Source organism: Seriola dumerili, unplaced genomic scaffold (assembly GCF_002260705.1).
Source record: "Seriola dumerili isolate Sdu_G_001 unplaced genomic scaffold, Sdu_1.0 BDQW01000242.1, whole genome shotgun sequence".
NCBI lineage: Eukaryota > Metazoa > Chordata > Actinopteri > Carangiformes > Carangidae > Seriola > Seriola dumerili.
The window spans coordinates 9,053,444-9,068,100 of NW_019174497.1; the positions used below are offsets into that span (position 1 = coordinate 9,053,444).

Consider the following 14,657-nt stretch of genomic DNA (forward strand, 5'->3'; position numbering starts at 1 on the left):
GTTAGATATTTCTTTCAACTCCTTTTAAAAACAGTTTAACTTGTTAAATGTGAAATATTTGATTCCATGTTTTCATTCCTCTACATGTCATGGGAAAACAAAAACATTTCACAGAAAAAGCAGTTTTCCATCTTTTTGCTTTCTAACTCATTCCATTACTTTCTGTTAAAATTGACATGTTTCTTTTTCTAGTGTGTTCCATAGGGGCTTTTTGTTGACTCCATATGTGTAGCAAAGGCTACTCATTAGCATCAACTCGTTAGCTTCCTTCACCCCAGAGAGGAACACTTCTCAGCTAATTTTTCCAAAACTCCGGCACACAGAGGAGCCATCGCTCTGGTAGCATCTCTCCTGGCCCGCTCCTCTTTTCTTTCCCCTCTGTCGTCACACTTTGTTATTTTTAGGGCTCCTGTTATATTTTAATTGACATTACTGCTGTGCTTTGACACTAAATGTCTGCATTGAGTATGCGGTCCAGTCACCTCTCCCCCTCTCCCTTCTTGCAGTCGGGACAACTCCCCCAGCCTGAAGGAGATCAGAAACGGTTGCCAGCAACAGAACGACCGCAAACCCCCGATGCCACTGCGCCTGCTGCGCCCCGAGCCTCCTACGCCACCTCCTGCCACCCTCCTCCCCCTCTCCACCAGCCCGAGTCCTCCTCAGCCGCTTCCCCCCGCCCCACTAAACCCAACTCCGTCCATCCCCATCTCCTCCCCGACACCTTCCCTGCCCCTCTCCCCTCCTCCATCCGTCGTCAATTCCAGCGAGATCCTGGTGGAGCTGGAGCGAAACAACTCGGCCAACACCAGGCGGAAGGGCGGGCCGTCAGGGGGCGACAGCGAACCCAACCTCATCGACTGTCTGCTGGTCAGCCCGGCCGTCAACACCCTGTCCATCCAGCTGCCAGCGCAGGCGGACCGGGTGCTGGGCTGCTTCGCTCTCATCCTCAAGATGCTGTGAGTTTACACACTGTCACTGAGTATTAAAGGAACAGTCCAACATTTTGGATAAACTTGTTTTTCCCAGACTCAGACGAGATCAGTATCAGTGTCAAGAAGCTGCAGAGGATCATGGGAATGACAGCAACACTCGCTGCCAAACAGTATTCATAAAACAGCCATAAACACACACATAAAGAGTGTGAGCTGTCTTGTCTTGCCGTCCACCACCTTCTTCAAATCCCCAGCTGTGACCTGATCACTCTGAGCTAACAGGGACATGATTTCCTCCAGAAATTCAACATCTTCCATCCATTACTTTTGTGTTTTGTTGCAGTTAAATGTACAAAAACAACAACATGAGCTCTCAGTCGTTCTGGTTTGTTTTCTTCCCCCATCATGAGCATGTGTGCATCTCACAGTGAGGTCACCCGTCCCCGTGATTTCAGTGTCGGCTCACCTCCCCGACACAGGAAGATTCTCAGCTGTACGTTCTCCGGCCTCTTTTACCTACAGTAAAGAAGTAAAAGAGACGCAATTGCTGCATATTGACTTTTTCATGATTTCAGCTGCTCACATGTATTTGAACCTTAGCCCATTCTGTCAGTAGTCACCTACGCATAAGGCACACACACACACACACACACACACACACACACACACACACACACGTACAAGTCACACTGAAAATGAACTGAAATTTCGTACTGATTGTGATTTTATATAACTTTTTAACAAATGTCTGTGTCTTGATGAAAGTGCGTTAAACCTACATACATATACATTTCAAATCAAGAACCCAGGAAGTGTCCTAATTTGTGAAGGTGACATTGTGTGTGTGTGTGTGTGTGTGTGTGTGTGTGTGTGTGTGTGTGTGTGTGTGTGTGTGTGTGTGTGTGTGTGTGTGAGAACTGAACCTGAAGAACTGATCAGTGTAAATGAGTTAAACAGCCTGAATGAATGAACGTCTGAGCTCCAGTGCTGATTACACAGTGTGAAAGTAGAACAGGAGTTACGTGTGTGTGAGTGTGTGTGTGTGTGCATGCGTGTGTGTGTCAGCATGTAGGTACATTAACCAAACAGGATGGCCTAAAAAAGCGACAGTGTCTGTGTGTTTGTAACAAAGCCAGTGTTACTTAACTCAGAGTAATGTGATGCCGCTCCAGCTCCTGTTGAATCCACGCTGCAGGTTTGCGTCATCTCGGTGCAGCTCATGTTTCAGCCGCTCCTCTGTCTCTTTGTCCTGCGGTCACACTCATCCAGATTACATCCTCCTCTGTGCGTTGTTCCACTGACTCTCTCCATCTCTGTTTTTTCTCTCTTTCTTTTCGCCACTGTCTGCCTCCGTCAGGTCAGACTATGATGACTGGAGACCTGCTCTGGCCAGCCTACTGCAGCCCATCCCCTTTCCTAAAGAGTGAGTATTCACACACACACACACACACACACACACACACACACACACACACACGTCAGCTCACACTTACACTGTAGGTAGGGCTGAATTTCATTAATTAAACAGAGTAATCTAAGGGGGTGGCCCTGGTGGAGCAGGTTGGACGCTCATTCCTTGGTCTGCGGTTCGATCCCCGGCTCCCCCAAAGCATTCTGTCAGGAAATGCATCTGGTATAAAAACCTCTGCCAAATCAAAACGTGCGGATGGTGATCTGCTGCAGCGACCCGTCAACAAGAACAGCAATGAATCTACTAATCTCTTATTCAAGATACTAAAAATGAGCAAAAAAAGCTTCAGATCTTTGATGATTGACTCGTCGTCCTCTGACCGCGGACGTCATAATTCCCTTCTATTTGTTATATTTTACAAGCTAATTGTATTTTTACAAGATTTCCCTCTGAAATGAAGTGGATTAGACATGACATATAAATACTCCGGCAAGTACAGATGCCTCAAAACTGTACCTGAGTAAATGTACTTCCACCAAAGTGAAAAGGGAAAATCTTTCTTTCTTTTTTTCCATCCTTGATAAAAAGAACCTGACTTGTGAAACCCCCCCCCCCCCCCCCCCCCCCGGGTCAGGGTTCGAGGCCTCAGCTGGTCTTTTAACTTTGCTGTGAAGATGCAGTATTGTCTCTGAGCTGCACAGGGTCTGTAGTGAAAGCAGCAGCAGCAGCAGCAGCAGCAGCAACAGCTTCATTTCTCCGTTTGTGTCAACACAGGATGCGGTGAGGCTTAGTATTTGGTGTAGGTCACCTGTGTTTTGGAGCGCTTAGAACCAAACACACACTCAGCTCACACTCACTGTAGTTATCTGAGAAACATGGAAGAAAATAGACAAAAGAGACAGAATGATAATTTGGTAGCTGGAAATGTCAAGTGTGTCATGACTCTGCTGTTAGAAGAAGTTGCAGTAGTAGCTGTTGAAGCTGTGTAACAATCAGCTACATTAATAATGACTATTAACAAAATAAATCGCAGGAGAAATATGATTCACCTTTTAAATTATTATTGATGTGTGTTTTTTTTTTGTTTTTTTTAATTGTGTCGACACAAAAGACAACAAAAAAAATAAGGATGGCTGTCAGAATGCTGCTGGTTTAGCATCTATTTCAGTGTCCTCTGCATCAGGAAACAAACGTACACAGTAACAGTTTCAAGTCATCAGAGTTCTTGATTGTCACAGTCCTTGAGCGAGGCGCACGCTAAGATTCAGAATGCAAAGTCACTTCAAACAGAAACACAACATCAGTCAAATCAGCCCAAAACTCAGCAGTGATCCGACAGCGTGATCCACCTCAGAGTTAAAAAGGGAACTTCCTCTTCCTCCGTTGATTAGTCCTCCTTTCCGGGGCGAATCAAACCGCTGTCAGTGCACCGAAGAAAAAAAGTCCTGGGTCTCCCGCAAACTCCCTGAGTGGATCTCACCTCTTCCCTTCCATCTTTCTTTTTTAAAGCCTCACAATAGCCCCTAGGTCAGCTGACAGCTCCGACCTATGACCCCAACATAACAAAAACGTGAGCTAAGGATGAACCTTATAGGCCACCACGCACACATACACAGGATGGCATCAGTTTCCAGGGATTACTCTTAATGATAAACCTTTATTCAACTACCCTGGTCTGTAAGTGACCCTGTTTAAGCTCTGTGGCCGCGCTGCAGCTGTGACAGTAGTATACCAGCAGTAGCTGTAGTAGTGAGGAGTTTTTGTGCCTCCTGGCAGTGTAAAAGCAGAACACAGCAGTTTTTGGTCCCAGTGTAAAAACACTAGAGCAGCCATAACCACAGTGCTACCCACAACCCCCTCGCTCCCCCATTCCCTTCCATCTCCCACCTTTCTCTTTTTCCTCCACTCTTTCATATCACTGTCTCTGGAGACGTATGTTTCTAGCAGGGTCCTAATGGGGCCCAGCTGCTGACGTAGGTGAGACCTCATCACACTTCCCCGGGGGTCAAGAACTGAAGGGGCGGCCTTTCTGCCCCCAGAGAGCCTACTGTAATTGGCTACAAGCAGCCGCAGGTCTGATTTATAATTGGCTGGCTTGACGCGGAGCTTCATTAGCGTGGACTGGTGGACGGCTTGTTATTTGTACCGACGCTGGGACACACCTGTTGCTCACCTGCGCCACTGTTGCCTGGTCCATGTCTTCCGGCATCATTAGGAAAAGCAACAATACTCCCCAGCACCCTGACGCTGAGGATATAATGAGTCACGTCACATCTCACTCATTTAAAAGACAGACTAAAAAGTTGAGTTTGCTTTTCAAAATATCAACACTTCCTGCCGCCCTCCGGTGTTCAGCGAGGCTGTTCCACAGATGTGGACCATAGTAATAAAAAGACACCTCACTGTGAGCTGAAGGTCCTAGCAGGTTCACAGGATAAGTTTTCAGTGTTCAGTTTTGATTTATTAGTACGTACAACCATAGAAACGATTCACACACCACACACGCTCCATAGTGTCGGAACAGGCTGATACAGAAAAGGACATAAGAAGGAAACGATTGAATTAAATGGATTATTAATCATTTCGTCCATTGACTTACATCCAGTATCACCACAGCTGACAACTCTTACTGCTGCCGCTGAAACATAATTGTGATGATTCTCCTCAGGGATCATTAACGTGTCATCTTGAGTGACAAACAATCCCTGGAAGTTCACGTGCTGACGTCTTGTGTACACGCGCTGAAAAGACGATAATGAGCTCCGCACTCCCTCTGAAACTTGTTGACAGTATCCACCACTGTAAAGTAACATTGTGCTGCCATGTCATCAGCTTAACATCAGCCAAGCAGGTTGAACTGAACCTCCAGAAATGCTTCGATTCACTGTAAACATGAAGTCTGAGGAAACGTCTCACTCACATCTCTCTCTGTCTTCCCTCTCAGGGCCCTTGCACACGCCAAATTCACAAAGTAAGTAGCTTGCACGTCATCATCTGTTCTTCACAGACTTTGTTAGATTTCCAGTTTGAAAACAACCTGACATCTGTGCCTCAATGTTTCTCTGTCTAAACAGGGAACTGAAATATGTTATTCAAAGGTTTGCGGAGGACCCAAGGCAGGAGGTGAGTGTGTGTTTGTGCATGTTTACCACTGTTTTCAGCAGCTCCAGAGCTTTAAAAAAAAAAAAAAAAAAGTGTCTGAATGTCCTGAGATTGATCAACAGAAACATCATCTGTGTGTGTCTTCCAGGTCCATTCCTGCCTCCTCAGTGTGCGCTCAGGTAAAGACGGCTGGTTCCAGCTCTACAGTCCCGGAGGTGTGGCCTGTGATGACGATGGAGAGCTGTTTGCCAGTATGGTGAGTGTATAAAGACACACACACACACACACACACACACACAAACGCAATCAGCCTGAAGCATTAATATGTGGTTGTGGTTGCTAAACCCTGATCCCTCCCCTCCTCTTCCTCCCCTGCAGGTTCACATCCTGATGGGCTCGTGCTACAAGACCAAGAAGTTCCTCCTCTCTCTGGCTGAAAACAAACTGGGGCCCTGCATGCTGCTGGCCCTGCGTGGAAACCAGACCATGGTGGAGGTTTGTCCATGTTTACGAACACTAACGTTTTCTTTTATTCCTAATCATTTCTCTTGGTGCATTAAATGTGGTAGTTTAGTTCATCCATCATAGTTCCCATGTTTTCTCACATGTGAAGTTCATTATTATCATTACTTATAGACTAAAGTCTGTTCACTAGTATATTTTTGATGCAGTGATAGAAGTTTGGTTTATGTCAGAAAATCAAGGAACAATCAGGGAACAATTTTAAAGAACTGGTCAAAATCAAAGCAGCAGAGGCCAGAGTATGTGTGTCTGGTATGAGTCGAGCCACAAAAATGTTGGACCCTACATTTCCCATAATGCACGCAATAGTATTTTCGCTGGTTCCTCCCTGCCTGGTTAACCTCCTCCACAACCACAGAAGACATGATACAGCAGGCTGACTGGTTCTCCTCATAATGTGTACACTGTTGGTCAAGTATAAAATCAGTGCTCTGCCACTTTACAGTGTGTGTGTGTTTGTGTTTGTTTGTGTGTGTGTGTGTGTGTCCAGATCCTGTGTCTGATGCTGGAGTACAACATCATTGACAACAAAGACACTCAGCTTCAGATCATCTCCACCCTGGAGAGCACCCAGGTGGGGCTCCGCATGTACGAGCAGCTCTGCGACCGACAGAGAGAACTCAAAGAGCTGGTGAGTTACTGCTTCAACACACACACACACACACACACACACACACACACACACACACACACAAACAGTGCTCTCTTTTGCATCTAGCAGTTTTAGAAATCTGGACATCTTGTTCCAGCTCATCCCACAGTTGTGACGTAGTTGGATCATCAGCACTGGATAAGAGAACCAAGGGAAAATACAAGGGTCATTTGTGTTTGATGCTCAAACGCTGACACTGAAACCCAAACTTCTTCCGTCTAATGTATATGACCTAAAAAATGTAAGTGCCTTTGTACAGAAGCATCTACCAAATGATTGTCATGCAACTTTTTCTTTGAGACACGTAAGACGGACCACAAGTACAGAGGCTTTGTTGCAATTTCAAGCTTTTGGTTTTACTTTAAAACCATTATCATCAACATTTAATAACCCTCAAGTGAATCTGCTGATTTCTTATAAACTGAACTGAAGGTAATAAACCTATAACCTATAATAAAAACATGTCAACACTCAAAGAGCCTGACATGAAGTAAGAAACTGCAGAAGCTTTTTTTCATTCATCAAAGGTTTTGCCTGTAACCAGTACCACAACCAGGACATTTGCCTTTCTACACCACTGAACTTTTAAATACAAATAGATAATAAATACTTTTTAGTAAGATGTTGTAACCCTGACTTCTTGATTGGTAGCTTCCTCCAGTCTCTCTGGGCTGTGGGCAACAACAACTACAATTTTCTTTTAGCTGACTTCTATAATCACCACCGACACAGCAGGACAGTTGACACAACTTTATTCTGCCCTCTTAACAGGACATGTGCATCCTAATAGACTGTCACATTCACACCTGCCCCCCTGTAAACAATGGCTGGTGGGAACCAAAAGTGCTCCACAGTAAAGGGGGTTGTAAATAAGCAATTTAAATGTAACACCTACAGAATATATACAAAATGATACAGGGCTGCAACTGATAATAGACTCAATGAAGTAATATTAAGTAATGATATAATCAACTCAAATAATATTGCACCACTTAATAAACAACACCAAATAATATGGTAAACTTATAATTAAAATAACTCAAATGTGTGCAATAACGAAGGTTACAGATGTGAAATATGAAGTCTTCTTGCAGTCCCATGTTGTTATGTCTTTGACCTCACATCCATTTTTAGGATTTGCTCCATGACTGTTTGTCCACTTAGCTTCACCTGCTGCTGCAGTGAGATTCTTCTGTACAAATGTCCTTCACATTACTTTTCCACTGAGGTCTCATTGGTCTGTATCCCTCTCCTCCACCCTACAATTAACATCCAGAGCTGGATAATTCCTCTCTGTGGCACACGTCTCAGTAAACTCTGGAGCTGCAGTGTTAATATTCCCGGAGCTCGTCTGGTCCTGAGACGCTGCAACAGTAAAGATCAGACCAGTGACAGTGACTGGCTCTGTCTGCACGCTTCACACGCTGAGTCACAGCCACTTCGCTGCGTCTTCAGAACCGAACTGTCCGTTTACGCGTGGAGGTCGAAGGAAGCAGCTGCTGAGCGTATATTCTGTTCACACTCAAGCGTACACAAAGACAACTCATGCACTTTACACAAAGCACATACAGAAAATCTAAATGTTAAGCAGCTGTGTGAATACATATGCACAGGATGTGTTGGATTTATTCCACCAGTATATTATTCTCTACACTCTGTCTCCAGAGCAGCCACAAAGTCACCAGGAAGCAGATGTTGGTATTGAAGGTGAACTGTCACAATGTTGTGTCATTATTCATCAGTGTCATCATATTATTGACATTTACAGGAAATACAATAATTACAATAACAAATCCATCTGAGAAATGATTATTTATGACCCAATTTTCTCTAATTAGTAGTTAGATTAATGATATATTTATGTGATAAAATGATAAAAACATGTATGTCATGTAAGAAAATAAAGAATCAACCTTCTGGGAAACTTGGATTTTTCTGTCCACACACACAAGCACACAGTGAGGGATAATGCATGTGGCATCATGTTTAAAACCCGGTGTTCCTCTATTAGAAAAAGGTTAGAAACCTCACGTCCGTTTCCTCGGTGTGACATGAAAGCAGCTGCTCACACACGCCATCTACTGCCTGAAAATCTTCCTGCAAGGCCTTGAGCTCAGACGCCATCTTTTTTCTTTTTTTTTGTCTTCTCCTCAGCAAAGAAAAGGAGGCCCCACCCGACTGACTCTGCCCTCAAAGTCCACGGTGAGATCACGCTGACGCCTTCACACACTAATACAGCTTTAACCTTTTCTGTCCTGGACAACATCAGTTTTAAGGCAGTGCATCATATTACTACTAATACTCTCAGTTTGAGTATTGAATGTTTTTCCTCACCATGTCATAGGATGCAGACCTGGCCCGCCTGTTGAGTTCAGGTTCTTTTGGGAATTTGGAGAACCTGAGCTTGGCCTTCACCAACGTCACCAGTGCCTGTGCCGAGCAGCTCATCAAGCTGCCGTCGCTCAAACAGCTCAACCTCTGGTCCACACAGGTATAAACACACACAACGAAACAACAAACAGCCACAGGAAGACACAAATAAGGAGCAGTGGTCCAGTAGATGCATAATGACTATAATGTTGAATGTTCACCCTTTTTTTTCTCGCTGTCTTTCTTCAGTTTGGGGACGCAGGGTTGAGGTTGCTGTCTGAGCATCTGGCCTGTCTTCAGGTTCTGAACCTGTGTGAGACTCCAGTCACTGATGCTGGTCTGCTGGCTCTCAGCTGTAAGAAAACACACACACTGTATTCTACAAAAAGCTGTTTCATTCTGCAGAAGCTGAGCCTAATGAGAATGAGTGATGACTGGAAGTGTTATAGTGACTAAAAGAAGCAAGAATACAAGTGAACTGCGGCTGATTGTAAATGTCTGCCTGTTTCAGCCATGAAGAGTCTGTGCAGTCTGAACATGAACAGCACCAAGCTCACAGCTGACACGTATGAGGACCTCAAGGTAATAACAAGACCACTCATAACAACTGCAAATAGGTCATTTCACAGCATTTGTGTGAAAATGAAATAAATTTGAAACACTTATTTCCTTCCATTTACACGCCAAAACTGTGCTTTTAAAATGTGATGTAATCTGTGTTCACATTGTTGAATTAACACCTACCCCCTGCTGTCAGTCATGAATGAATGAATAAATGAATGAACTTTAATTATATAGCACTTTTCATGCAAACAATGCAGCTCAAAGTACTTTACATAAACAAAAAGTATACATATATATATATATATTATATATATATATATATATATATATATAATATACATATATATATATATTATTATATATATTATATATATTATATATATAATATACGTAATAAATAGCATCAACACAGCCAATGTTGCTTATAAAATAATATGTGTTAAAATATTATTATAATTATCTATATTATATAAAATAAATTATTATGAAATAATGTTGTCGTCCACTGAGTCAGTCAAACAATTTTAGAGGTGGGAAACAAACAGAACTTAGAGCTTTTTTATGGGTCTGCCATTTCTGAATGATTTCCTAATAATTGCGAAGAACAATTTTGGTTCTCATTACTGAAAACTGGACGTAATTGATACAGTCCCAATTCATTTATCCCAATTCAATGTCAGCTTTTCGTCAGCTGAACATGCAGTGATGTGAAATTTAAACACAGGCGAGCACGCAATTTAGTTTCCAATTATAAAAAATGATGAGTGAGCTTTGCAGAGCGGTTTGGAGTCTTTCGGCTCATTGTTTTGGCACTGTTGTGGTTCATGGACCCTGTGTCCAGCTGCGACTCTGATAGACTCAGTGTACGTTACTGTCCCTCCAGTGGACAGCAGACACACACAGTTAGAACCAGATGGTGAACATAACAGCACATTTAGCAGCTAAAGAAAAGGAGCTGGTGGAGACCAAAACAGAGCCAAGGAAGAGTGAATACTGACCTCACAACCAGACACACTCCAGATTCTGGGGGCGGCTGTTTTCAGAAAAGCAGTTGATTGAAAAGCACTTTGAGTGATTGATAAGTACAGTAGGCCCCTGTTTGTTAACATAGTTGTGCTTTACAAGCTGATAATCCATCAGGGTTGTGTTTACACCTTGTGAAGTGGCCAAATATTCCATTCAGGGACGTCCCTGTGATCCCTATAATTAAACCCAGATTACATAGATTTCTCCACAGACCTGAAATTATCAAGAAGTTATTTTGAAATCACAGACCTGTAAAAATAAAGTTAAATAAATCTTCGTGTTAAGATGGATAATTAATATGAATCTCAATTTTGATCTGACTCGATGACTGACATGATGAGAGGAATAGAAATATATTTTTGTTAAATGTCATCTGATATTAAGTCCATGTTTGAAGGTGTTGACGCAGTTTCCCTTTGTCTGTGTTTTTTTGTTTCTGCAGGCCAAACTGCCCAACTTGAAAGACGTCGACGTTCGGTACACAGAGGCCTGGTGATCAACCACACTCGCACACCCCTCATGTATAACCAGACACACACATAAACATACGCACACATCGCACACAGGCTCAGATACATAACATGAAAATTGTGAGGTGATGTCATCTCCATCATCACCATCATTAGACGAGGAACTCTGACATCACCCCGGTGTGAGGATCACCCGATGTAACCAGAAGAGCTCCGACAAATTTTAACGTCGGAGGAGAGGGAGGAGGAGGAGCCTTTGTCGGCTTCAGACATCATCACCAACCCCTGTAGTGATGTCATCACCAGGAAGGAACTGTGTAGCGAGTGTCAGCATCGCTTTTTTCTAAGTGAAATTATGGACCTCATCGCTCCCCTTACTTCTGTCACTGATGTTCCAAGGATCTTGTTTTTATTGATATGATCAGAGGACATGCAAGGACCCACTATATTCTGGCTATACTGGGACCCTTTACTCTCTCCGCCTTTATCCTTTGCCCTGTCTTTCATATCTGGTCTCTCAGTTTCCATATTCAGTCTAAATCCAGCTCTCCAGCCGTCGCCCTCCCACCTCTGTGTGTCCGTGTCATAAGGAGACCATGAATCAACCCCCCCCCCTCCCTGCCCTCAGAGCCTTCCCCTCTTTTTCTCTCCCCTGCCCCTCATGCGACGAAGGCTGGATACAGCAGGTCACGTTCCAGTTCTTCTCCGATCTTATCCATGATGTAGCTCTCCAAACAGACGCGTTGAACTGTTGAACACGTCAGTCCTCACTCTTGTGCTCTTTCAGTTTTTAGGGTCCGATTCCGGCTTTTTAAAAGTCTTTCATTGGGAAAATGAGGTGCTACCTCCGAGAAAAAGAAGAGTTGCAAGACTGTGCCTATTCCTCATATACAACACGTTCACACACGAAAAGAAAAAAAAAAGTTTTTATCAACTTGAATGAACATATTTTTCCAGACATCTGTGCTTTCATATATTGTGTGTTTCTATATAAAACATGAAGATAACCCCCAGTGCTGACATTTCAGAAACGTTTCGGGAGCCTGTAGGAAAGTTCAACAGCGATGGCGACATTTGTTCCTTTTTCATTTGTTTTCAGTGTACATACTGATGATCTCCCATTACTATTTAATCGGACAGTTGTGTAGCAGTAGTGGGTGGTCTGGGACTGCCTCGTATTTATAAGTTGTGTCTTTAAAGCCTCCTTTACTCTGTCTCTCCTGGATTTTGTCCTGACTAATGAAGTACACATGCAGGCCCTGTTGTTTTGCAACATATAACACGAGAAGCCAACCAAGAGGGAGCCCAGACATGGATCTCTCTGCACCATGCCATGGTGGTAACGTAAGACCTGTAGATTGGACTGCAGTAAATCTAAAAGTGGACCTTTAAAACGAGACCCATCACCAGCTGAGAGTTGTATATTTTCATATCCTCTGCTATTTTTTGGCTCTTTTGTACAGACGGTTGAATTGAAGACGGTTTTGAAAAGAAGAACGGACACTTGCCAAACATCTTCTCATCAGATTTTGTCTTTGTTTTGTGCACTTGTTTCATCAAGCCAACATGCACATTGGTTTTTAGGGACTGACTGGTGTAGGCGGAGCCTGTTGTAACCTGCCTGTGGAGAGACGCTGACACCGTCTGTGTTCACGTCTCTGCCCCCGTGCTGAGGTCTGAATGAAGGATCACAGTGCCTGTAGTGGAGCTGTGGGCTGCCTATTGTTGTCTTTTTATCTTTTTGTCAGACCTCCTGTTTTAAATTGTTCTGCTGTAATGATATTACGCCATACGTGGGTGACATTTTTAGGCTGTGTGGATACATAATTCTCATCAGAGGATGAGACAAAATTATTGTACATATTCTGTCACAATGGGCTATAAGGGACAAGCGTTTGGAAAAAAGGCACCTTTCGGCCATATCTTCCCATCTACATTCCCTCAAAGTGTTGCCAGTTTATTGTGGCAACATTTCACATGGTGTGGTAACTGCCCTGACACTGCAACTATGTCAGAATTTCTTTCCTCTCTGTTTGTGGTTTGGGTTGATTTGTCCTGTGTCGGTGGCCCTCAGAAAACACAGGACAAGTCAGATTTCCACCTTTGTTTCGGTCAGCCTCGCTCTGACTGCATCCATCCATTTTATTTATTTGTGTCGACCTCCAGAATCCTCCAGATGTTTGTTGAATCAAGGCAGAGGCTGCAGCAGAAGACAGGATGCCGTCCACTATAAGATGCTTTGTTTCCTATTTATTGAGTGCCATGACAGTTTTCTGTTTGGCCCGTAGACTCGGTTTGTGTACGGCCATCTTTGGGTCTGGCTTTAGGACCTTGTGCTCTCTTTCATATCCTGTATGATGTATATACCAGTGTATATAGTCGTCTCCTCGTTTCTTCTCTTTGAACCATTTTTAAATCCTTCCCCTTTTTCTTATTCTTCATCCCTTTTCCGGATTTTTCTCGGCCTCCCGTCATCGACAGGCCGCTGTTGCCTTCATCTTAATGTGTGTGGTTGTTTTTTTTTTCACACAAAGTGCACTGTAATCTAAAAAATGATGTTTTCAATGCATAATATCTTTTAAGTTTCCGACATCTTTTATTTGATTACTTTAATCAAACATTTGTTTCCTGTGTTCTTGTTGTTTCGTTTATTTTTTTTTGCATGTACATGTTGCTGCGTCATCTGGTATTTTTATTTTGTAATTTTGTTTTATAAAAAGTTTGAAATATAATAAAGGGTCTGATCACTATCTCACTGAGGTTAAGGACTGAAATGGAGAGAGGCCATCCAACTGTTTTCTGATTGGTTGTTGCCAGGATCTACCCATGAGTCTTGACACAGCGTGTTCGTTGAGGCATTTAGGGTTTGATTATATTGATTTTTTTTCTTTTTTTTTTTTTTTCTTTTTTTTTTTTAAATATTACTGTAGAACATCTACTTTTAGACTGAAGCTGCCTCAAGCTGAGATTTCATTATTTAAGTTTTCATATCAAAAAATGCTAACATTTCTTGTTTATCCAAGAATTTTGTTCTAATCCTGCCACATCATCATATCAGAGGTGTACCGTGCTGACCGGCCATTATCATTTTAAAAGTTGACTTTAAAGTTGACTTTAAAGAAGGTTTTGTTTTATACCTGATGTTTTTTTTAGTCTGAAGGTCTTAAAGGAATAGTTCAACATTTTGGGAAACGTGTCTTGACCTTTTTGATAAGTTAGATGAGAAGACCGATAATAACGTCATGTCTGTCCAGTTAATATGAAGCTGCAGCTGGTGCAGGAGCAGCTTAATTTAACGCAAAGACTGGAAACAGCTAGCCTGGCATATTATATTATACAAAAAGTAAAGTGGAAAAAGTCTCTGCTGGTTGCCTGGCAACCTCACAGTGACAGCAAGACTCCAAGAAGTCATGGCACCCAGCAAAGGACAAGTCCAGCACATAAACCCCCTAAAACCACAAGGTGTTGTTTTTACATTAGATTTTCTTATCTGTGGACAGAGCCAGGCTGGCTGTTTGCGTCATGTTAAGCTAGGCTGACTGGCTGCTAACGCTCAGACATGAGAGTGGTATCCATCTTTTCATTTAAAGCAAACAAAATGTCAAACT

General features: G+C 42.9%; 1 protein-coding gene across 1 annotated transcript in view; it reads left to right on the plus strand.

Moving 5' to 3' along the window:
- cmip (c-Maf inducing protein) overlaps nucleotides 1–13,944 on the plus strand; it is a 53,957-nt gene extending 40,013 nt beyond the window's left edge. Inside the window, exons 10-21 of the mRNA XM_022756041.1 lie at nucleotides 507–956; nucleotides 2,290–2,355; nucleotides 5,288–5,314; nucleotides 5,418–5,466; nucleotides 5,594–5,701; nucleotides 5,824–5,940; nucleotides 6,458–6,598; nucleotides 8,774–8,821; nucleotides 8,964–9,110; nucleotides 9,239–9,344; nucleotides 9,501–9,571; nucleotides 11,022–13,944. Coding sequence (XP_022611762.1) covers nucleotides 507–956; nucleotides 2,290–2,355; nucleotides 5,288–5,314; nucleotides 5,418–5,466; nucleotides 5,594–5,701; nucleotides 5,824–5,940; nucleotides 6,458–6,598; nucleotides 8,774–8,821; nucleotides 8,964–9,110; nucleotides 9,239–9,344; nucleotides 9,501–9,571; nucleotides 11,022–11,075 — 1,384 coding nt within the window. The 3' untranslated portion in view covers nucleotides 11,076–13,944. The remainder of the gene's footprint in view (nucleotides 1–506; nucleotides 957–2,289; nucleotides 2,356–5,287; nucleotides 5,315–5,417; nucleotides 5,467–5,593; nucleotides 5,702–5,823; nucleotides 5,941–6,457; nucleotides 6,599–8,773; nucleotides 8,822–8,963; nucleotides 9,111–9,238; nucleotides 9,345–9,500; nucleotides 9,572–11,021) is intronic.
- The last annotated feature ends 713 nt before the right edge of the window (nucleotides 13,945–14,657 follow it).